Consider the following 25,505-nt stretch of genomic DNA (forward strand, 5'->3'; position numbering starts at 1 on the left):
TAGGCTCCATTTGTCCGACCAGGACAGCAGTAGCTGTTTTACTCAGCAAAAAAGCCGTGCCACAGATCAGCACTCGTCCTTCTGGTTATGCGTCCATGAATAATTTATTACGCCGCATTCAGCTACACAGCTATCACGGGTCTCTTTTTGACTTGGCCTTGACTGCTCTGTTGTACCTTGAAACATGTACTCTGGTCTTGGCTGGTCCAGGATCAGAGGGAGACTGTAAAGTAAGCAGCACTATCAGCCCTGCCCAGCAGTAATGAAGAAGGGTGGGTGAGTGCGTGTTTGTTTGTGTGTGTCGCTCAGAGTGGTCAGGGTCCTTGCAACTCATTCACACTCATTCCAGGTTGCAGAAGCAATCTGCCGTCTCAGGTGATTTAATTTCGTAATTGCATTCCCTCAAGTACAGAGAATGGTACTGAGGGAGGCGGAGCCTCGGGTCTCCCATCAAAGCAAGCCAGATTAGTCAAGGAAACCGGAGGAAAAAAGGCAGATAAATCACACACATAAATTTTGGCTCTGTTCCTTCAGCCTTTTCCTTGACAAGCGAGTGAAAAGCTTGAAAGAGAATTTTTTTTTTGCACTGTGATCTTTGCCAGAACTGATTAACTGAATCTGTATTCCGAAACACTTTGGCTTAAAATTCAATTATAATATTTTGAATTCAAGTTTTATTTACAGATTAAATCTGAAATCCACGCCAAGCAATTTAAATTGTACAATATAAGATGAAAACTCTAATTCATTCAAGCTTTTAAATTTAGTTTTATGTTTGACTCCCGGGAGTGCAGGTTCACTCTGTTCTCACAGGCTAATGTTCGGTTCTGACATTCTCGCGTTCTTTACTCCGCATCCTCACTATTGCTGTAAAATGTTGCCGTTAGCAGAAGGGGAGGAAGAACCGCCTTCCCGGGAGAGTTAGGTACCTGTGTGCACTTTCAGCTCACCTGCGCCATCTCCCTTTGTAGCTGTTCTGTTTTGTTTCACCCAGAGTAACCTGGACTAATGTTCAAAGACCTCGCATGTCCTGATTAAGATAATGATAAACTTTATTGATCCCAGGGGGTGATGCTTGTGCAAACAGCAGGGAGTATGTAGAACACAGAGGAACATACGTAAAGAGCGAAATACAGTGTAAATACAGGATGGGTAGTGCAAGTAAACCTGGTGCTAACACACTAAGAAGTACATGGTGCACAAAATAGAATGGATTATGAAATATATCACTCAAACAAACAAAGATGGCATTAATAATAATAACAATAATAATAATAGCAAATATAATTATAGATCATGGATATTAATAATCACAGTGAAATATTATTATTATTATTATTATTATTAATAATAATAATATTTGGTGGAATGAGTCGGTGGCTACATTTTTTTTTTTTACTTTTACTTGTGCTTTATGCTAGTCCCCTTTTTCCCTCCCAGAATTTAGTCTGTTGCTGAATAGGTAATTATCCTGCGGTGTCACATGGTTTCGTATTGTCTACAACATAAACATGATAGCCTTTTGACGGTTCACTTTTATGGGCCTTATTGCGAGATAAGCAGTGTAATAATAGTAGGATTGTTGTCATTGAGATGTGACTGGTTATTTTTTATTACAAAAGTTGGAGATGATAAGTCTGTTTTCAGAAACTGTTTCTGAAAGCAAAATTAAATCTATTGTGTGTAGTTAACACTTTACTTGTGAGGCATTTTAAACACCCTGTTAACTGTGTTAGCTGTCCAAAAATATCCTGCATACTGTTACCGCCATTGTAGAGATTATTATAATACATGCTGTAACCTCCTGAGACCCGACCTATTCATTTATGTCCATTGTAGTGGACATTGTATTTTTGCATTCATTTTTTCACTGATTTTGGGAAACGTATTTATTCTTGTTGTGCACTAAAGAGGACATGCTGTGAAATTAAAATAAGAGTAAATTTGAAAAAATCTAAATTGTAAGATGTCTTATTTCCTCCAAAAACAAATAACCTACAATTGAAGGACACTTTTTTCCTTGGGTCTCAGGAGGATATGCAAGCATACATAATGCCCTGCTGGATGACTGACACGTGTGGCTTGGTGGGAATATAGTAGGAAGAAGAACTGATGGACTCAACATGAACATTGGACTTGCTTTGCTTCCACTCATCAGTTCTGCAAAGATCAAAGTTCTGATGTAATTCTTGGAGCAGCCATTAAGTTTATCCATATCTGCTCATTCACCTCTCTGATGTTTATTTTTAAACTAAATTTTGATGCTTTTAAATATGGATCCATAAATTAGCATTTGATGTGCAAAACCTGAACCGCAGGTTGTGGATTTGTGTTTCCCTGTATTTTTTTTTTTAAAGAAAAAATCTATGAGAACTGACTCTTCTGCATGAAATGGAAGTAATAATAATCCCACTCTGCTGGGAATTGGGTTTCACCATGTGGGTGAAGTGCAGTGGCTGATGAAGAGGGTGATTCTGCTGTTAAGATGGATGGTGGTCCGCATGTGCAAAATTACACACAGAACAATTGCTTAGTGTTGGTGCTCCAGCAGTATTTGCTTTGGAAAATAGCTGCTCTGTCAATAGTCTCCTCCATAATTTTAATTGTAACATTTTGTGAGAAGCTTCTAAATAATTGCATGCATACTGTCAGCTATATAGATTTGGCCCCTGATGCATAAGAAGTATGCAAATCAATTTATCTCAGTTTAACATTTTTTTCAGGTAATTTACACTTCTGGAATCTACTGGATTAAAATTATTTCTGCTTTTTTAGCTCGAAGATGCAGCATATTGGTTAGGCTCACTGTAAAAATGGAAATGGATGCTGTCATTTATAGCCCATAAATCACTTCAGATGAGAAATGCATGCTGGGTTTTTAGTTGGATGAAGAGCCCGATTTGGGTTTGAATGTTTATTGCAGGTGGGAGTCCCACATGGGCAACTAAACAATATTTACCTTTGGTAAATTCAGGACAATAGGTGAGAGCATAGACCATATAGATATTGTGGTTGCTGGACACTAGAGTGACTACTCTGCAAACTAAAACAGAATTACGTGGGAGCATGTGCTGGTCTTTTTCAGCAGTGGAACCCTCTAACCTTTTAAAGGAACAGCAGAGAACAATACTGCCAGCTTTTGTCTAAAAAGACAACTCTGTAATTAAATGAAGCAGTCCCAAAGGCCAAAGGTGAGGAAATATCTTGTTAATTTCTATTCCAAACTACACATGTCCCGTGACATTTTGTGTGCTAGTGTGTGCCGTCTGCTTCACCATAAATTACCTTCAGTGAACTTTTCGGACAGATGCTTTTTTTTCCCAGCCTGCATGTTGGAGGAAGGGATGAGGAAGTGGAGATGAGTGGGGAAGCGTGTAGATCACAGAATGAGGGGGAAAGAGGGAGAGAGAGAAAGAGAGTGGAGTGCACGCGACAGATAGAGGAGAAGCAGAAGAGACGGTGAGTTATTTCCAAGGCTGGTCGCCGGAGGAAGAGGACAAATGAGGTGTCAGAGCTTGGAAGGGAGCAGAGATAGAGAGTGTGGAGGCATGGGGGTGGGGTGGGCAGCCACAGGGATCCAGAAGGAGGCCCTGGTGACATACAGAACGCCGTTCACTGGGGAGGCTGGGCCACCTGATCTGGTATGTGCTGCCCTTCACCAGACGCCCAGAAGCGTGTAAATACTGTACAATGACTGACAACAGAATGAGGACAGAGACGGCGCTTGGAAGAAATAATAAAACCGATAAATTAATAGACTAATGAATCAGTTAACGAAAAGATGAATGAAAAATAAATACATTATCAAACTAATAAATAAAGAAACTGATAAGTATAACAAAGGAAAAGAAAACAGGATGGTGCATTCATTCCCAAGCTGCCTTCCATGCTGGCATTTCTGCTCATGTGAAGTGGCCTTGGTCCCCCCCCCCACGACCACATGCTCGAGGAGGCCCACTTCATCCGTGCTGCCGTCACTTCGGCGCCATTCTGCTGTCTCCGCAGTCACAGGTGCTCCTGGCCGTTGCTGTGGCAACCTCGGCGATCGGCACAGAGCGGGCCGCAATCACAAAGCCGTTCCATAGAGAAATGAAGAGAAAGGAAGGAGCACCAAAATCAGCGACTCGCTTTTAGAGGTGGTGGCTCTCCCCCACTGCTTGTGTTGGAAGTCCAGCTGTGTGTAGGAACATGAAAAGCCATAGGTACAGTGTTTGCCACAGTAGAGGGGCAGGTCATGTCTTGGTGGGTGGAAAACAATGGGGAAATTCATGAGTGCATCCTGCCTGAGATAGTGCCTTTAGGGTGAGCCTACCTTTAGAGCAAGGGTGTGGGCAGAGACCTCAGGCTGGGCTCTCTGCTGTGCTTCTCCCTGTAGTGCACCTTCCGCCAATATTGCATTCTGGGAAGTGTTGCGTACGGCTCTGGGTGTGAGGAAGGAATTTGCACATGGGTGGCAGGCTGGGTGATCACAGCGGGGCCGCGATGAAGGACACGGAGCGGGGGGGGGGGGGGGGGGGTAACGGTGAGTGTCTGAGGAGAATACTTCAGAAGGTGTCAGGCCTTCCTTGAGAGAAGCTGTGTTACTCCCACTGAGGATGTTTGTGATATATGGAGGAGAGGAACTGCTCTCTCCCTGCCTTTGCCTTGGCCTCCGCTGCTGTTTCATCACCCCACATTTCAGATGCGCTAATGGGCAATGAATTGCACATTATTGCAATCCTGGGAGTTTGCTGATGCCCATCAATTTTATATGGAGTTTTGTTTTGCCCATTGACATCTGAAGTGTCATGGAGGCTGCTGGCACAAAATGAAGGGGACTTGATTTGTGTGTGTGTGTGTGTGTGTGTGTGTGTGTGGGCGGGCCTGTGTCTATGTGTGGTTGCATATTACACAGGACATGGCATATTATATAAGCAGTGTTTAGTGATTTCTTTTATTGCCAAAATTTGCACTTTAAAGTGAAAAATTTCATTTGAAAAAATTTGATGAAATATTTCATATGATCAAAAAAAATAAAATATGTGCATATAAAGTTATCCATATGATTATTCTTTATATATAATAATGTAAGGATATAAAGGAAGCATTTTAATATTTAATCTGATTATGCATGGCGTCAAGCCATGCTTATCAGTAATTATTTGCCCTTCATCGTCATACCAGGCTAGATTCCAGATATAGATTATAACTAGTTAAAACCTTCCTGCAGATATTTATAAAGGTATAAAAATGTATGATGCAGGAGTGAAAAGAACAGTGGTAGTAAGCAGGTTACTTAGGGAGGCTCTTACTTATGCCCAGTGAGGCAGTCCTGGTTACCAATCCCCTCGCAGTGATGGGAGATTGGAGTTAGTCCGATGGGATTTGGGGTTTCAAGCCACCAGTATGTTTTTGTTAAAGCCCACATTGCTCCTCTATCTGTTCTGTGTAACATGCAGGAAGGGGCAAGAGCAGTTAACGATGACATCTTAGGGCGAGTAAAAGGCAGTGGCAGTCTTGTGAAGGGGGTGGGGGTTATAATGAAAACTTCTTGGGAGTAAGGAGTCGTCCCTTGAAGTCACGTCTCATTGCTCCACACCTTTTGGATGAAGACGGGGTAGCAGCTGGGACGTGACAGGTCGCCCCAGCCTCACAGCCACAGAGCGATTCGGTGCAGTGTGGATTGCAGCACAGCTAATTGTGTCTCCCATGTCTAGGGGGGATTTGTGCAGACTGAGGTCCAGCTGGGGGGAGGACATAGTGGTGTGGGGTTTGGGAACTCCCTACGTGCTGAGTGCTCTGCGTCTGGCTGTTTATGCCGCGCAGAGTCAATGACTGACGCAGCTGCGATTATGAGTCGACTACTTTGGCAATTAATTGGCTGTCAGACTGCAGCTTGGCCTGAAAATTACACTTTAGCCAGACAGAATTAATTAAATAATAGATAAATGGGTAAAGGAGTGGAGTGAGAGAGGGCCGGGCAGCCTTTCAACCAATTACAGGCTCCAAATGTCACTGCTGCGCTCTGTGTAGGAATGTTCGCGGTCAAAGACAGTACTAGCAAGGGCTTCCTGGTGGCATGTTTGCTGAAATATTGCCTTGTATTGACATCTGTTCTTTGCTGACATTGAGATTTGACAAGTATGAGGACTGAATGAGACCATTTAAAAAGAACACATTGGGTTTTCAGCTTATTTTATGTATTTATTTGTTCAAATTATTCCTATAAGATTTTGTTGGTTTAGTTGGTTGCTGAGGCAATATGGCAAAATATTCTATCATGATAGCCTGTTTCATAACAAGCAATATCCATAATTATCACAATATAAATCAAGTCATTATTTCTTTTAGGCTGCCACTAACAACTATTTTTCTATAAGTTAATTTATTGACTATTTTACCGATTGGTCGGTTAATCTAAATGATTAATTTTCCTTCGTTTTCATTTCAGTCTTTAAGGTAATGCCACTGGTCCCAGTAAGCCCCATGCACATGAACACACACACGGGCACCATCAGTGAATGCAGAATAAGCCCAGATTCTACGATAAACATTTTCTCAAACCCTTATTTAATGCCATTTGAGTAACCAATATTGCCATAAGAGTCATATGAGTAGTAGAGCTGTTCAGAAAATTTAGTGCTCTAATTTTGGATCTGAAGGTATGGGATAGAGAACAGAATGCCAAGAAAATGGCAGATAGCCAAAAAAAAATAATCTCAGGCTTGAAATTCTCATCAAGACACAACAAACGGAAATCGATAGCTTTAGAGCTTACCGTTTTTAACACATTGCCCTTAGAAATGACAAGTGTAACTGGAGGCTCCATCTTATACTTTTCACTCATTAAAAAGTTGGAAGAGGCTTTTCACAGACAACAGGCTCAGGAGTTAACAGTGTATAAGGACACAGGTGTGAAGTAGGACACTGGAGAATTAAGGTCAGATCATGCACAGGTTACTGTGGCAACCATACACACACTGGACACTTCATTTAATACTGTACCTGAAGGTGAACTGCACATAGTGAGCTAGAGTCCTACAGAGGTAGGAGAACCCAGGAAATCAAGCGAGAGGTGCTGTTCCTCATAAGCGGGAGGAAACACAGACACGTGGAGACCCAGGAATCAGCGTGGAATCACATTTATACAAACACCATTAAGCAAGCCAGATTATGGATGGCACTTTAGCAGCACATTGGGTGTGCAAACAGGAGGGAACAGGAGGCCCCTTGGGGGGAGTGGCTTGCAGGGTTGGTGCAGTCTGCTGGGCCCCAAGGAGGGTGTCCTGATTGGACGGCTATTCGACAAGAAGAAACTGCCCATTAGACTAATGCAGCCATGTGCTGGGATCAATTTCACAATGTCATGCCCAGTGTGGGGACAAAGAAAGTGGCATTTATCCAGAGATCACACCCTCCTTTTGGTTCACCAACCAGTTGTAGATTCATATCCCTAAATATGTTCATCCTTCTGTAGAATCAGAATCAGGCTTATTGGTCAGATGTGTGTCTGGTTTTCGATGGCTCTCGTGTACAGTAGGTACAAACACTTTTAAGGCAGGTAAGACAATAGTCACACATAGTTTGGTTAATATACAGTACATGTGCAGGTGTGGTTGAAGGGATATATAAAAAGTGCAGGAGTACATGTCAGTGCAAGACATTTTGGAGTAAATCAAATATGTGCAAAACAGTACAATATGTACACTGCAGTAAAAGAATATAGAGTATACTGTTTGTAGAAATACAGGGGAAAAAATGTAGCGGCAGTATATAATATAATGGAAATGTCTATATAAACATGTCAATATAAACATTATTATGGTAGAATGTCTGGTTTACCTTGCAGAGCCTGATCATGTCTCAGCTGGTGATACTGGTTTGTGTGCTGGCTCCCACCACCCACTGTCACCGTCTCTTGCAGCACCTCAGATTCGGCCGCCATTCACGGCCCCCTCAAGCTGCCGTGAAGGGCCCCGCGGGGGAACGGCAGATCGCTGGCGGCCTCGTTAGGCCTCGCGTTTTACGGGGGAGGGGGGCACACCACCTGATGCTCTCCCTACATCCCCCCGCGAGATGCTTATAGAAGAGCCCGTGAAACAGCGTAGCGCGGCAGTGCGAGGCGGCAGACAGATATAAACAGCGAGGCGCAGGAAAGGAGGCAGAGCGATGCATAGGCGGTGACATTCCGCCGCTGCATCGTTACCTGGGGAAACCGGCCCGTCCGACTGCAGCTATTTTTAGGGTAGGGCGGTCGCTTGGGATGAATGTGCGTGTTCAATGTAAAGGACATACGAGGATGAACTATTAATATATACATGCAAAGGCACCAGTTTCCATTACTGCTGTGAAAATATCTGGGATTTTGGGTAGTTCTGGGCTTCGAATGAGGGTTATTGTTACAGTTTTTAGTTGTCTGGCTTCAGGCTGTTGTTCAAACAGACTTTACCCTGTTTAACCACTCGCCCTAGCACTGAAGCTTAACTCCTCTTATGTACCTCATGAAATGGTAAAGAGGGGACACAGACAGCGGTGTGGAAACATCATTTGTCTGATATCAAAGAAAATACAAATATTATGGTGCCAGGGAGGCCGTTTTGAAAGCAGTAACATTAACATGAGCTCACCTTGCCGTGGTATTTCAGTTATTTCTCTAGTGTGTCGGACAAGGCGTTTTGAAGAGGGGAAGCGGTTCTAATAGAAATCATACCCCGTTAGCTTAGCTGAAAACTGAAATTTGCAGCCCTTTTTCTTCCAGGGGCTTAGACTCGCAGCCTTACTCCCAGTGCTCTGGTTTGGGAAAAGGCAGATAAAGTTGTGACGCTGAACCACAGAGAGAATTAGAGTGATGTCAGTCCGGGGATCTCTCCGACCCGAATGGTCTTGGGGGCACCGCGGATGGACAGTGGGTCTGGCATTTCAGCAGGAAATAGCATCCCTGAAGGTATCAGAAGCAGCTAAGTTGCTTTGGCCAGCGTGACAAGCCTGAAGCTGCGTGTGAAAAGTGGATGCCGAATGAATGAAGTGTCAGGGGCATGAATGCGTGTGACGGCTCCGGACCTCCCCACAGGTGTGGATAACATTAGACTGAGGAGACAGAGATGCTTAGTCAACCGTGAGATGCAGACCAGGTGACGAATAAACCTGAAGCTCAAGTTATTCTTGGTGTGTTGTAAGCACTCTGCACCCTGATCTTAAGGAACAGTTATAGCTATAGTTTGTGCTATAGCTGTAGTTTGTGATAGAACAGCAGGGGACTTCTGCTGGGGATAGATGTTCACCCCTGCTTTCAAATATAATGGCACATCCTTCTGTAAAATCAGAGTTCAGAGTGACTGTATCAAACAGTTAATGACCCGGACACAAGCACATTAAAACGGGGACTATAATGAGTTAAAAAATACCTTGAAGTGTATAGAGTGACATATCATAGTCCTTGACATGGGTTTGTTTGAGGTTATCTACAGTGAATGTCGGTCCACTTTAAAGAGCCTTGAACGTGATTTGAGTTGAAAATGGGTAATAGATGTTGTTTTGGGGGCATTTTCACTTAGACGCTTGCTCAGTTTTTTTCTCCTTCACATACTGATGGATATGGGCATCCAGCGTGGAAAACAGTGAAATGCAGCATTGATAACAACAGTAATGTTAATGCTACTGTGGTTGTACACTGCATGCTGCATTCTAATTGAAGTAGGTAAATAAGCTACAATATATAGAGCTGTGTAATGTGCTCTAAACATTCAGTTAAATTCAGTTAGAGTGATTTTTACCTTTCAAACACTGGACAATATAGCAAAATATGTTTTTGCATGTCTGTATGTGTTATTATATTTGGCCACATATTTAAAAAAAAAAAAAAACCCTGCTGTCTTCATTCACCATGGCAGTGCCTTCTTCCAGCTTCCATTTTCTCAACGTTTCTGTCACAGATACAGATGAATCAAACTTTAAGGGTTTTTTATTTGCAGTATTTGCATCGTCAGGCTAGCTTTCAGTATCTGTTAACTATGGTAGTGAGTTTGCCTTGTGTTAAAAGAAAACAATGTTGTGCATATTGATGTGGCCAGTTGGTCAATGGCCATGTGCTCCGATATGATGACAAAATCGCACTCGTCATTGCTAACACCATGCTATAGCCTATTTATCTCAGTAAACCTCGTTCTTCAGACATGTTCTGGAAGGAGAGAGTGATGTGCCATTATTTTTGACCTGTAGCTGTGCTTCTCGCCTCACTCTTAACGTGGCAACGTGGCTTTCAGGGTTAGGACAAATGTTATGAAGGATGAAATAAACAGTGTGTGACTCTTTCTGATGTTGTGGAAAATTCCGCGGCAGATGTGCTTTGTACTGGAAAAGGAGATGGTTCTGCTGGTGCTATTCAGGCCATTGATTCCTGACCTGTGCTTCTGTCGGTTTGGGTAGGTGGGTCAGGAACACAAAAATGTCATTTTGGGTTAATTTTAAAGTAGACATGCACAAGAAGATGGGAAGCTAGGATTCTAAAACTGGCTAGACTGTTATTTGTAGATTTTAAAAATTATTGTGCTTGTCATGCCCTGCATCCCTGCCCCTCTTGTTCTCTCCCTAGTGTGGCTCCAACAAGCCACACCTGATGATCATTTTGTCAGGGTCAGCCCCTGCTGTGGTCCTTCCGTGTCCCTTCCCCGTTTGACCAGCAGGTGTTGCTGGTCATCCCGTTCTCATGTTAGTCTTTGTTCTCCCTTGTTGCCTGTCTGGTCTTGTGGCTCTATGTGTTGAGCATGTGGTTGTCTGTGTACCCTTCTGTCCTGAGTACCCTTCTGTCCTATGCTTGAATCCCACCTCCTGTTTTTGTATTTTGCTCCCTAGTGTTTCATTTGAGTTTCTTGTGTCTGATTTTGTATTTGGTTATTGGTTTTGTTCCTGGTGCCCTTGCTTGTGTCTTTACCTGTTCTGTAATTCCCCAGTGTTAGTTTGTTTCCTTGGTTAGTTCTTAGTTTCCCTGTTTTTAGTTCCTTTGAGTTATTAGTTTCACCTGTGCCCTGTTTCCCTGGTCTTTGTTAATTAGTCTCACCTGCCCTGTGTTAGTCTCGTTACCCCTTTAGTATTTTAGTTCCTGCCTGTGTTCAGTTCCCCAGTGGTTCATTGTCTTCAGTATGTCTAGAATGTGTTCTGTCTAAGATTGTCTATGAAGTGTTCTGGTGTGTTGTTGATTTTTGTTTGCGGTGTTCTTGCTTGGTTAGTTGGTCAGATCTGTCTTATGTTTTACCTGCCCAGTTTGTTTATTTGTGATCTGTAGTCTTAGTTTATTCCCTTTAGTTTTGACCCCTCGTGGTCCTTTTTTTTGGTTTAGTTCTGTTTGTAGTGTTTTCTGTTTGATTTAATAAACCCCTTTCTGTTCCTGGAGCCGCCAGTGGGTCGTCCACCCTTCTTTTCGTGCACCATGCCTCGTTCCCGTTCCCGAGCCACCCAGAAACATGACACATTTGTCTTGCCTCTCGTATCAGCCCTTGTGCGAATCACTCCAGCTGCCCCTTGTCTGCTGCCTTGTTAGTCGTGTATGAGAATGCCTTCCTGTCCTGTGCTCCCCAGTCCGGTCATTGACATCACCCTAGTGTGTGTTCCAGCGGTTTCCCATATTGTCAGTGTTGCCTTTTGTCTGACCCTATGTGGTCTATGTTTGTTCACCCTGTTCCCGTTCCTTTGATGAACCCCACATTGTTTTGCCTTCCCGCCTGCATCTGCCTCTTTTGTGTTTGGAATGTGACAGTACTTCACAGTGGTAGATGGCACTGGTCTTATTATTATCACTCCGAAGTTTAAAATGAAAGTAGTCTGACATTCTAATAAAATGGCTGTCTTTAAAAATTTGTTTCAGTTCTTCATTAAACCTGCCCTTCTGGATAACACATTTGTTATTGCTGCAGTACTGTTGCTTCTCTTTGATTGGTGGTCTGTCTGCAAGTTATCCAACAATAGCAATGCCCTTTTTAACCTGCACTTTTCTGATAATGCTGAAGTACTTGTGTGACTGTATAAATAGTTTTCCTGTTCAAGAGCATTGTCTTGACCAGTGAGGTATTTGAAGTGTCATCCTCCTTGTTCAGAAGGAGCCAGGTCTGGGGTCACAGGGTTTTGGGGACGGGTGCACACTTATCAGCATGTGTAATGGGGGCCTGTGCAAGTCGAAGGCAATTTTGCAATCCCATTACAACCTGTCAGCATCTGTTTACTGTTTTGTGCAGGGTGAAAATAGAATGACTAGCTCTGGTTTTTCACATACTCTCAACCACAGTCCTAAAAATACTTAGCAGATGGCTGAAGCCACAGTGTGTTCTTCCCGGTATCAGAATTGGATAAAGCTGAAGGGGATTGTGGAGTTCAGCGTCATCACATTACACACTGTGGTTGAGGAATGGGAGGCTCAAACGTCCAGCAGTGTGCTCCTCACTGAACGACCACCTGTTGCTCTAGAACATAGAGATGCTTATGAATCATCTGATTTACTTCTGTATGAACATATGGGAATGTTTCAATCTACCATTAAAATAGAGGTGTGTCCTTCTCTAGCCCTGCCCAGCTACACCTGTGGGAACCCAGGACAGCTTCAGAACGGCTTCCAGCAGGGATCCACCTTCAACATCGGGGACAAAATCCGCTACAGCTGCAGTGCTGGCTATGTCCTGGAGGGGCACACTGTGCTATCCTGCCTGGCCACCTCTTCTGGGACGGCCTCCTGGGATTTCCCGCTGCCTTACTGTAGAGGTGAGAGCCCGCTAGCACGAACAATTGCAGAATGGACGATTTTGTATTGCTTGTTTTAGTATGTTACTTACCCTAGTGTTCCAGTCTAATATTTGGAATCTTTAACTATGTACTAATTAAGTCTAATGAAAGTAATGAGGACTGATGTCTTTGTAAAACATACACAAGCACCGAACGGTTATTATTTTGGTGTTTCTTTATATTTTTAACTCTGCTATGTTCTGTTACTGTGCTTAATGTCACATTGGCCACTGAGCGGTCCAGTTTGCGAGGGAGCCATCTGGACCCTGGCTGCCTGTCAGGATGCCCTCCAATGAACACACATGGCAGGGTACGGGTCGCCAGGAAGGGCCCTCCCCCTACTGCCAGTGCCCACCTGAGGCTGCTCAATGAATGGACACAGTAGCGTCACTGTTCTGTCCATCCAACTGCAACCCCCACCCCCCCACAAACCCAAACTTAGCCTGAACTGCAAACTCTGCACTTCCTCCTTCCTGCTCATCAATGTTAGTAACCCCTGGTTACCACCCAGGGTTCAGTAAAACCCAGGATCTGCTTTTGTAAATATCCCTTATTTACACCTTTACTTCTGCCATGCATTGAGCTTTTTAATTGATTAATGCATATTATCACAGTAGTTTTCTGCTGATATCTGCAGGTCATTTACATTTATCCATTACTTCAATGACCCCCGCACCTCCACTTCAGCAATAGCTGTCTCTTGATTTACATCACCTCTCCAGTATAAGTTTTAAAAGCACATCTTGTCCTGAATTGCCAAAAAGTAGCATTTCCCCTGTTCCCAGTCCATTAAGCATCCCCGACATACACGTCATAGACAGACAGGAAAAGACAGAACAAGAGGGTCCATATAAATCAAGTAATGAATGCAGACAGTGGGATTAATTAGGTTATTTTTGTGTTACGTGACATTCTCCTCTCTGGTCCATGCCTTGAGAGCTATTACCTTCTATCACGGCCAGAGACGGCAAGCCTGCGTTTTGGCTGCTTAAAAGCCCACACAGATTCAGGAGGCTGCTGGCAGAGAGCGGCTCCGTCTCCACATGTGTGCGTCCGCTTGGCCAGGAGGAGCCCTCTTAGACGTGTCCCTGGAGCCACTGAGGCAGAGAATTTGACCCCGAGGGCAGCCGGCCAGCTCTGTCCCTTGTTAGCGCAATACTGTTAGCAAGATAAGTCCAAGGCTAAGCTTCTTCCATATGTGGAGGATGACAGGCGGCCCTTTGCTCCCGTCTCACTCTCTCGCTGCATTGGTTATACAAATTCAAATCATGCCATGATTCTCCATGTATGCATATATAATTTATACGCGATCAATATACAATTCATACTTTGATCTATATGAAATTCCTTATAGACACACCGTTTCTGTGCCACACGCTCAGTGTCCGTGGCTTGGTGGTTGGTTGACTCGCAAAGGCCAGGTTATAATTCGATTTCGATTTCCGTTTCACAGGAGTGCAGTCGCTGAGTGGCGGGTCCATGAATTTCGATCTGTAGATGGTGGTTGAACGGTCATCTAACCCTCTAATGTACTTGTTGCCCTGAAAAGGGGGAATGGTATGTGGTGAGCGGCATGTTGAAATGTCACAATAAGTAAAACAGAACAGCGTCTCGTCTCTGAAGCTCTCAAGCCCTGATTACAAGATATGTGGGCTAAAAATGTGTTTAACCGAAGGAAGTCAGCGGGAACAGACAGTAATGGGTTCTTACTACAAGAATTCTTCCTGCTTCTCCTGCACCACCCATAGAGCGTGCTATTTAACTGTCTTTTATACAGTGTATTTTTAAAACGCACAGATTTCTTGTGATTTTTTTCTAGGCTCTTTTGGGTCTATATTACTTTATACTTTTCTGCAAAATGCACTTTTGCTGTTTTGTTCCTAAAACCCGTGTTTTCTAAAACATGCTCCTGAATTTACAGGCTATTCCTAAGTGGTTTCTAAATGTCACGGGTAGTTTAGTGACTGCCTGACATTCTGCAAAAGCCTGGATCACTGCAATCTGTGTTTCTGTGGCAGTATTAGTATTAGTTGGATTAAATTCATTGAGTTGGCTGGATCTTTACCAAGACAATTTATTTACTGTATGCTGCTGCTGGCTTAGAGGTGGACCTCTCTCAGCCTTGTAACTATGACAACCAGAGAACTGAGCAAGAAGATTGATTAAAATAAAAGAACACAAAAATGCCTTTACTTGTGTTTTCAAAATATGTTTTATATATATATAAAAAACATATTTTGTTTAGTTACTTATGGTTAAGGTTAAGGGCTGGGTAGGGGTTCAGGTTGTCATGTGGGGAGTTTTCCCCATAGAAATAGAGAGCCCCCCACAAAGATATAATTACAAACCTGTGTGAGTGTGTGTGTGTGTCTGTGTGTGTGTAAAAACTAAGAGTGTGACATTGAACGAAAATATATGTATTCCATAAGTCATTCTTTTTAGGAACCATTAATAACAGAATTTAACACAAAGTATAATTAACATTTTTTCTTGCGAAACTTATATAATATTATAAGCTTATACCTCTGGGTGTTTTGTCTGCGATGCAGAAGAGGTCTAATATTCCAGAATTAGTTCTGTTTTATCTCATGGCTTGTTCTTTGCCTGCAATGGAAACTGTTACCTGAAATTGCAATAACATGAATAAAACCACCATTATGTCTCTTTTTGATTTTTGATGGAAGCCTGTCACAGGTCTTCCTGTTGAAGACTGTCCTAAATCAGACATCTCATCACCTCGAAAATGAGCAGGTACACGCAGGAATCGTATCAAAATCGAGAGGATGCTGGAAAATGGGCAGGTGCAAGTGAAAATCAGATCCAAATTGGGTGGAACAGAAGATGGGAGTTTCCCTTATGAAAGCTTCCTTTGATCTGAATTTACTGTGACCACCCCTATCGCCAGCAGCCCTCCCCCATCACTCCTCTGGCTTGCTTCTCAGTGGTGGCAGCTGATTGACAGGATCCATGGCATGCAGAAGATGAGCTCCTCTTCCTGGAATCAATCATCCATTTACTAAGCCGCTCTCTACGGAATTTCTCCACCTGTGACATGAAATCTGCCTCTTGGGCAACTCAGGATGAGCGCTTTCTAAAAAACCCGGCCTTGGGATAAACTGAAGCATTCAGTGGACTGGAGAGTTGCGTCGTGATGCGTACCAAGGACAGTGAGATTCTTCCTTGCATGATAACCCACAGACTCATGGTGGCAGATATGCAGAGAGCAATAAATAACACAGTGGATAGTAGACAATATGTGCGGCCGTACAAGATGAGGAGAGATAAAGTGGCAAGCTGCTGCCACACTTATATAAGACTGTATCACCCTGGCAGCCCAGCAGTATTACTGTTAAAGTGAAATACAAATCTGTGACTTTTCAGTTTTCTTATGCCCTTTGGATAAAAACTTGTCCTTGATCTCCCTTTGGAATACCTGCACTAGCAGACATCACAATAGTTACTAAAGGTCTTGAATTGCAACCAGGAGGAGAGTCTCCTGTTGGACATTTCTGTAAGTTACCTGAATGGCTCTGTAAAAATACAACAGACAGCATAAATGAATAAATGGAATGAATACAAGCGGCTATAGATAATGGACTAGCATCTAGGGTGTCCCATCCCTTGTGCCCTGTGATGGACTGGCATCCTGTCTATGGTGTGCCCTGCACTGTGATGTGTGATGGACTGGCATCCTGTCTATGGTGCGCCCTGCACTGTGATGTGTGAGGCACTGGCATCCTGTCTATGGTGTGCCCTGCACTGTGATGCGTGAGGGACTGGCATACTGTCTATGGTGTGCCCTGCACTGTGATGTGTGAGGGACTGGCATCCTGTCTATGGTGTGCCCTGCACTGTGATGCGTGAGGGACTGGCATACTGTCTATGGTGTGCCCTGCACTGTGATGTGTGAGGGACTGGCATACTGTCTATGGTGTGCCCTGCACTGTGATGTGTGAGGGACTGGCATACTGTCTATGGTGTGCCCTGCACTGTGATGTGTGAGGGACTGGCATACTGTCTATGGTGTGCCCTGCACTGTGATGTGTGAGGGACTGGCATCCTGTCTATGGTGTGCCCTGCACTGTGATGTGTGAGGGACTGGCATCCTGTCTATGGTGTGCCCTGCACTGTGATGTGTGAGGGACTGGCATCCTGTCTATGGTGTGCCCTGCACTGTGATGTGTGATGGACTGGCATCCTGTCTATGGTGCGCCCTGCACTGTGATGTGTGAGGCACTGGCATCCTGTCTATGGTGCGCCCTGCACTGAGATGTGTGATGGACTGGCATCCTGTCTATGGTGTGCCCTGCACTGTGATGTGTGAGGGACTGGCATCCTGTCTATGGTGTGCCCTGCACTGTGATGTGTGAGGCACTGGCATCCTGTCTATGGTGTGCCCTGCACTGTGATGTGTGATGGACTGGCATCCTGTCTATGGTGTGCCCTGCACAGTGATGTGTGAGGGACTGGCATACTGTCTATGGTGTGCCCTGCACTGTGATGTGTGATGGACTGGCATCCTGTCTATGGTGTGCCCTGCACTGTGATGTGTGAGGCACTGGCATCCTGTCTATGGTGTGCCCTGCACTGTGATGTGTGAGGGACTGGCATCCTGTCTACAGTGTGCCCTGCACTGTGATGTGTGATGGACTGGCATCCTGTCTATGGTGTGCCCTGCACTGTGATGTGTGATGGACTGGCATCCTGTCTATGGTGTGCCCTGCACTGTGATGTGTGAGGGACTGGCATCCTGTCTACAGTGTGCCCTGCACTGTGATGTGTGAGGCACTGGCATCCTGTCTATGGTGTGCCCTGCACTGTGATGTGTGAGGGACTGGCATCCTGTCTATGGTGTGCCCTGCACTGTGATGTGTGAGGCACTGGCATCCTGTCTATGGTGTGCCCTGCACTGTGATGTGTGAGGCACTGGCATACTGTCTATGGTGTGCCCTGCACTGTGATGTGTGAGGCACTGGCATCCTGTCTATGGTGTGCCCTGCACTGTGATGTGTGATGGACTGGCATCCTGTCTATGGTGTGCCCTGCACTGTGATGTGTGAGGCACTGGCATCCTGTCTATGGTGTGCCCTGCACTGTGATGTGTGATGGACTGGCATCCTGTCTATGGTGTGCCCTGCACTGTGATGTGTGATGGACTGGCATCCTGTCTATGGTGTGCCCTGCACTGTGATGTGTGAGGCACTGGCATCCTGTCTATGGTGTGCCCTGCACTGTGATGTGTGAGGGACTGGCATCCTGTCTATGGTGTGCCCTGCACTGTGATGTGTGAGGGACTGGCATCCTGTCTATGGTGTGCCCTGCACTGTGATGTGTGATGGACTGGCATCCTGTCTATGGTGTGCCCTGCACTGTGATGTGTGAGGGACTGGCATCCTGTCTACGGTGTGCCCTGCACTGTGATGTGTGAGGGACTGGCATCCTGTCTATGGTGTGCCCTGCACTGTGATGTGTGAGGGACTGGCATCCTGTCTATGGTGTGCCCTGCACTGTGATGTGTGAGGGACTGGCATCCTGTCTATGGTGTGCCCTGCACTGTGATGTGTGAGGGACTGGCATACTGTATATGGTGTGCCTTGCCCTGTGCCCTGTCCTGCTTAGGATAGGTTCCAAGCTCACAGCGACCATGTCCTGAAAGAGCGGTTATAGAAGATGGATTGATTGAAAGATGGATCAGTTCCGGTCAATAAACTGAACTACCTGAAATCCTCTGTTAACTTACAGGACCTTTTCCTGCTGTGTATTTCTGTCTCTAAGCTACATAGAGATTGCTATGGGAATCTCACCTACCACAGGCACTGAAACAGTAACAGGCTAATGTTTGCAATTTTTTTTTCTGCTAACCTGGCAGCACTTTGGTCTTTTTTCCTTACAGCTGTCAAGTTGCTGTGGACAGGAGCCTCCCTCTTACTGAAACAGCCAGGGGGCGCAATTATCAACACAACGCTTATTTCTAGTATTAAGTTTTATTTCAGGTCAGCACAAATGACTAGCAAAATGCTGTTTTTCGCACCTACATTACAGATCGTTACATCACCCATTGTGACAAGTCCCCCAAGCTGTTTTTGAGTTCTTTATCAGAGTTAATGATTTTTTTTTTCTTGCAAATGTCCTTATTTTTTACTTTTTAAAGAAAGGCACAGAAGTCATTAAAGGATTATTTCACAGGGTTTGCGTGTGTAAATCCTGTGACTTTTGTGTGTATCCATCTTTGTGTGTCCGTCCCACAGCGGATGATGGATGCGGAGGCACCCTGCGGGGCCAGAGCGGGGTCATTACCAGCCCCAGTTACCCCCAGGATTACAACAACAACGCCGACTGCACGTGGACGGTGCTGGCCGAGCCCGGAGACACCATCGCCCTGGTTTTCACCGACTTCCAGCTGGAGGATGACTATGACGTCTTGGAGGTCAGCGGAACTGAGGGCTCCTCACAATGGTAAGTGTCCTCCTCATCACGTTTATTATTCAAGTGAAGTAAAGCTTTACTGTCATCTCAGGCATGTTCAGTTCATAGTGAAATGAAAATGTCATTCCTCCTGAAGCCACAGCGCAACATTCATGACAGGACATACATTACAGTGCTAAAGGCACTTTTATTAAGGGTTTGCATTGAAAAAGTTCAGTGTGATTGTCGACGCCTTTTGATGTCACTCCTGTGTCGTTTGTGATTGGCCGGCTGCTGGAGGCAACCTCTTTGCTTATAAGTCTGCCTGGCTAGACTGGCAAGTGATGATTAGCGGCCTGGTAGCTGACCCCATTAGGCTGATTGATAGCTGCTACATTAGCTACCATTTGCTACGGTTATCAACATTTTTTTGGCAGTCTGGAGAAGTTTAAGGGAATTAGCATAAACTGCCTCATGTCAAAACCTATAGTACTTCATTATTATACAACACCAACGCATTTTCACATTGTTATAAGTGTAATGTGCAGAATATACTGGTAAGCTTGTGTGTCAAAAGTCATGCCATGATGGATGGATAGTAGATGGGGTAGTGTGCTCACAGGCCCTGGGACGGGGGGGACGGGGGGGGACGGGGGGGGTAGTGTGCTCACAGGCCCTGGTACGGATGTTACCTTTGTTGTTTGGATTTATCTGCATGCACATTCTTATTGTTCTGGCTGAAGGTACTTTGGAAAAGGCAGCTAAATGTCAGCTGCCGCTGATCCATTTTTTTCTCATTAACCTGCAGTGCAAGAGCTATTGTTTTGTCTTGGGAACAATTCTTGTCGCTGAAAAACACAAAGCGGCATGTGTGCATAGCACAATGTTACAATTCTGCAGTGCACAATGTGAGAAATGCCGAAGATCAATGGGAATCCACAGCATTACATTTACTGCTGCAGAGCTGAAGAGTGAGTCATTCCTAATAGTGAGTCATGTGGCTTAAGCGTCACCAAGATTTGTGATGGGAATCAGTTATTTTCATCAAATTAGAGTCTTGTGAATGTTAGTGGATTGACATCAGAAATGTCTGTTATGGCAGGACGTTAGATAATGAGGTATGCTGCGCACCATTTGGGCTGTACTGTGCAGCATTTGGGGTGTAATATTCAGCGTTTGGGGTATAATATTCAGCGTTTGGGGTGTACTGTGCAGCGTTTGGGGTATAATATTCAGTGTTTGGGGTGTACTGCGCAGCATTTGGGGTGTAATATTCAGCGTTTGGGGTGTACTGTGCAGCATTTGGGGTGTAATATTCAGCGTTTGGGGTGTACTGCGCAGCGTTTGGGGTGTACTGCGCAGCGTTTGGGGTGTAATATTCAGTGTTTGGGGTGTACTGTGCAGCGTTTGGGGTGTAATATTCAGCGTTTGGGGTGTACTGTGCAGCGTTTGGGGTGTAATATTCAGTGTTTGGGATGTACTGCGCAGCGTTTGGGGTGTAATATTCAGTGTTTGGGGTGTACTGTGCAGCGTTTGGGGTATAATATTCAGCGTTTGGGCAAATTGACAGCATAGCACAGTGCAGGGAAAAGTAGTCTTGTGTCCTTGGGTGTGCTCTGGTATGGAGTAAATAAACAGCGTAAAAGTATTCACACGCACTGTGGCCTGTTACCTTCATGGACAATTAACCTGTGACACTGAATTTGCTTACGGAGGGAGAGGAGCGTCTGTGAGCTAATCAGCGCTAACAGAGGGGAAGATGTGTCTGGAGCCATGGATTCAGGTGTGCTTGTTACAGTTCGATCACGGAAAGTAAGAACTCCTTTTTCCCATAAGTCTATTGATGCATGCATGTAGCTCTGAGATGGTCTGTGATGATAGTATTGACCAGCGGGATCAGATAATCAACCGCGGACTTCAGGGTTAACTGCCTCGGTTTTAAATGCTTGGTTTTAAATGCTTGGATTACTGCTGGGTTTTCATAGAAGTCACACAATGGTGCCTGACGGGTCCAAAATTACGACTGTGGTCAGCTTCCAGAGACTGGGGTATTTGGACCAGTCAGGTACAGGCTTCTTGGATGGCGTCCCAAGAGGGACAGCTGGGCAGATCTTCATTCCCAAAAAGAAATTTTTGAGGGGAGGAACAGTGCTTGAAGACATTTTCAGAAGTGCCATATTTGGACATGTCTAAGTACTCTTGTTTGCGACAGATGCATGTATATACAGTTGTTACATGCAATTGAAGTAAAAGGGAATTACATCACCCACCTAAGAGTAAGATGTTTGTAAAGAGAAAATAGAGAAAAAAAGAAATTCTTTAGGATCCAGTATAAGTAATGATCTCCTGACATATTGAAAAACCCCTGAGAAGCAGAATTGCCAGCAGTAGTTTGGACAAATATGACTCAAGTTAATTGTTGGAAATTGTTGCATGTAATTGCTCAATTTAGCTGACAGAAGCTTAGTTTTACTGGCAAATGTGACGTTAAAAGTGCTTTAAAGTTACATAAAGATAATTGGCTTGAGTTTGAAGACACAGGGGGGTCATACTGCTTCTTTTTTTACTTGCTAAAGTTTCTCGAGAATACAACTTATGTAGTGAAATTTCTGAGAGCTTGGCAAACGTGTCTTGCTACGCTTCTGAAATTTGATTAAACTAAAATTAAAAGTTAATTGTAATCAAGTATCGGTCATGTGACTTATCTATTGTCATATTATGAAAGATAATTATGATGATGTATTACAGTCTCATAATTGCCGCTCGCATGCACAGAAATTCCCCTGGGGATCTCATTTGAATGCGAAAAAAAAAAAAAAAACGGAAAACTGAAGCAAACATGGCGAGGTCAGAGATTAAGGGCATCCCTTCCCTGCTGGAGAGCTTCACTGAAACCAAACCACTTCTAATGTCTATGAAAGAGAATTACAAGCAGGCAGATGGATATGTGGCTGCTGAAATTGCATGGCACAGATTGGCTTTTCGTTTCTCCTCCCTCTTTCTTGGCTACAAGGATTAAGGGAAAATTACATCAAGAGCTTTCTTTAAGGTCAAGCCAGTCACACTTAAAAGATCTTCTCACATTGGGTCCATTGGAGGTTGTGAGCTGAAGCCTGTATTATATAAGGTGGCATTTGGTCAATTCAAAGTTTTGACTGAGAACAGCCTCACACACACACACACACACACACACACGCACCTGTAGGGTAAACATATCCTTATGGGGACCGCTCATTCATTTCAATGGGAAAAATGCTGACGTTAACTATGACAACCTTAACCCCTAACCATCCCTAACCATAACCATAAGTAACCAAGCAAAATACAAGAGTTTTTGCATAAGGGGGAAAAAAAACAGGTATTCATCACGTTGTGGGGACATTGTGTCACCCGCTCACTCGCACACGCACATGCACACACACACACACACACGCTTTTTATGATTAAGAAAGCGAATTAAGGTGAAGGTACACAGACATAATGTGGAGTTTTCACCCCTCTAACTACCTTCCGTCCACCATTACTAGCATTCGCTGCTTTTCATTCGCACCTCCGCTTTCGCTGAGTCTGCAGAATGCATGACCCAGTGTTTTATTAGCCTGTCAGAGCAGTGTGAATCAATAGCTGTCCTCTCCCATTATTCCACAGACTCTTTATCCAGTGTCTTTCCCTGAGTCACACTTTATTTTAGCCTGATTTTACTTAACGTCTCAATGTGCAGCGTCTGTTAAACATCAACATAAAAAAATGAATAAATAAATGCCTGGCGTATGGATGGATATATACAAAACTAATTTTATATTCCCCTCTATGCCTTACTATCAGCTTCTTTCTGTTGCTTAATTTCTCAGGAAAACTTAAATTTCTCAACAACTGATTATGCAGCATGCATACACCTTGTGGGTTTGCAGCAAATCCCCTTGATTTTGTCTTGGTGACTCATTTAATCTGAGCAGATGGGCTGGAATCGGTTTTATTATCTCTTATCTTCCTAATGGCGTCTTCCGGAGATCACCGGCGGAGGATTTTCAAACACGCTGTATAAAACGTGACTGCCATACGTGGTCTCGCTTCCGTGCAGGCTTAGGGAATTGGTAATCAATGTGAGGCTCTGACTTCCTCATATGGCTCGCCCTCGATCTGGGGACACACATGCATACTGTTCTTTATGGAGAGGTAATGAGCAGAGCGTGCCGTGGACACTTGGAGACGCAGTGCATAAACGGCTCCAGCCTCATTGTCGGCAGAGCAATTTGATCCCCTTGGATGCACTTAATTGTTGCCCAAGTCAACTGTTTTGTTTCCTGCAGTTGGCCGGGAGCAGCGACGGCAGGCGATGCGGAGACACGCTGGCGGGAGGGGGGGGGCTGGGGGGCCTGCATGACGGTCGGTGGACAGTCCCCGCCTGGCCTCACGAGGAGAGAGAGAATCGCCCACAGCAAAACCCGGCAGGCGCTGAGAAGAGCACTGTCGCCGAGCACGGCGGAGGGATATTTAAGGCACTGGGATATATTCTGCCATTATATAGATAGAAATCGAGCCCCGCTTGTTCAATGAAGCCTGGCAGTGTAAATTTCAGGCCTGGAGGATCGCCATGGCCACGATGCACTGCTGCTATGCTGTACAGCTATAGCGCTCTGCCCTGCCGCGTTCCCTAGGGAACAGTGTGCTGCCGCATAATGATTGGCCTGTCCGAGTGACTCCTGCATCGACATTGATGACTATGGCTGTATTCAAGGTCCCTAAAGGTACAATTTAGCAGCCAGATATATATGAAAAAATATATTACAGAGATTAAATGGACACAGTTAGGAACTACCAATGTGCAGGCACATTTAAAACTCAGGATTATTATAATAATAATAATAATTATTATTATTATTATTATTGTAAAACTTTACTTGACAGGGTACAAATAATATTGTATTATGTTGTTACTTATGTTAACTAATCACAAACTAAGTCTTCATTACATACTGATCTCATGTTAATTCATCATTAATGATTCGTGATGCATCTTTTATCTCAAATAGCGACTATATTTGTTCATGATTTGTACTTGAGCAGTAACTGAGTTATTACTATCTGTGCCCCATCAAGTAAAGTGTTATCGTTATTATTATGATCATCATCATCATTATTATTATTACAATTATTATTATTATTAGTAGTAGTAGTATTGTTACTTCCAATCAGAAACAAATGAGTCAAATTCTCCTATCATTATATATTCCACCTATATTCCAGGCATAAATATCATTGCACAATCTAGTTTGTTGATTTACAAGGCCTACGTAATCAAATGTAATTCGAAATTAGCTAGTAACTGAGAGATGAATTATTGTAATTCATTTTGTTCATTTATAGACATGTTAAAGGTTAAAGGAATGCACCTTATCTTTGTACAGTGGTCACTGTTATATTTCATTCGGTGAGCATTATCAGTGATCACATCCACATTTGCTTTTTAGCACTTTATGAGGCTCGGGTGTATTAGCAGTAGTGTCCTGTTTTTTTATACTGTAGCTGTCATTTCACTAATGGTAGTATAGTTGCCTGTTTGAACTAATCCCCCACTGTTGTTTTCCCTGATTAAATCCCAGTAGGCAGGCACTGGTGTCCGGGGTCACTGTTCTTAATTAGTGTGACATGCTAGGAAGTGATGTAGCCCATCTTCGTTTGTGCTTCCGTTAGTTTGTCCAGCACTGCCATATTTACCCAGGGTTGACCTGACCTTGGGCTTTTCAAGTCATTGTTTCTTTATTTTTTTGGCCATCGGTGCCGTCGACACCAAGTCCTGCCAGTTAGCGGCATAGAAGCAAGCCCTGAATCGGTAAACGGCCCAGTGACACCGTGCCCGTGTGCAAGGTCATCCTGGCCAGCATCTAGCAGCGACACGGAGGCATAGGATATTTCGGGGATGTCTCACACAGGGCCCGGCAGACTGAAAGAAGAATAAACGGGGGAAGAAGAGGGAGGACAAAAGGAGAACGAGAAAGTGGCATTCTCTGCTGCTTCCTGCTGAGGGCAGTTCCGGTTCATGCCCTGTGCCAGCGTGTCGATTAGCAGTCCAGGCTACACACTATCAGTAACAGGACTGCTAGTGGAATTTGTCATGGCCCATCCCTGGCTGTGTCGCAAGAGGGATCCTCCAGCATGCCAAGGTGAAAGAGTGAAGCCTCAGGTACTTAGAAAATAGTGCCGGTCCCGGGGACTCCCAGAACGCTTCAGCACGGCCCTGTGCCGCGTCTCCGCTGTAATTAGAGCGCCGCTGCCTGGACCTCGTCATTGGTGCCGAAACGCTGCGGATTATGCTGAGCGGATCCCGCCTAATGAATCCTCAGAAAATGCCA

At 44.4% G+C, this 25,505-nt stretch overlaps 1 protein-coding gene across 3 annotated transcripts in view; it reads left to right on the forward strand.

Moving 5' to 3' along the window:
• The window catches only part of csmd2 (CUB and Sushi multiple domains 2), a 261,987-nt gene that overhangs the window by 74,227 nt on the left and 162,255 nt on the right, over positions 1–25,505 (forward strand). For all 3 annotated transcript variants that reach the window (XM_023832148.2, XM_023832149.2, XM_072705512.1), the window contains 2 exons: positions 12,532–12,726; positions 18,996–19,203. In XM_023832148.2, coding sequence (XP_023687916.2) covers positions 12,532–12,726; positions 18,996–19,203 — 403 coding nt within the window. The remainder of the gene's footprint in view (positions 1–12,531; positions 12,727–18,995; positions 19,204–25,505) is intronic.

Source organism: Paramormyrops kingsleyae, chromosome 23 (genome assembly GCF_048594095.1).
Source record: "Paramormyrops kingsleyae isolate MSU_618 chromosome 23, PKINGS_0.4, whole genome shotgun sequence".
Lineage (NCBI taxonomy): Eukaryota > Metazoa > Chordata > Actinopteri > Osteoglossiformes > Mormyridae > Paramormyrops > Paramormyrops kingsleyae.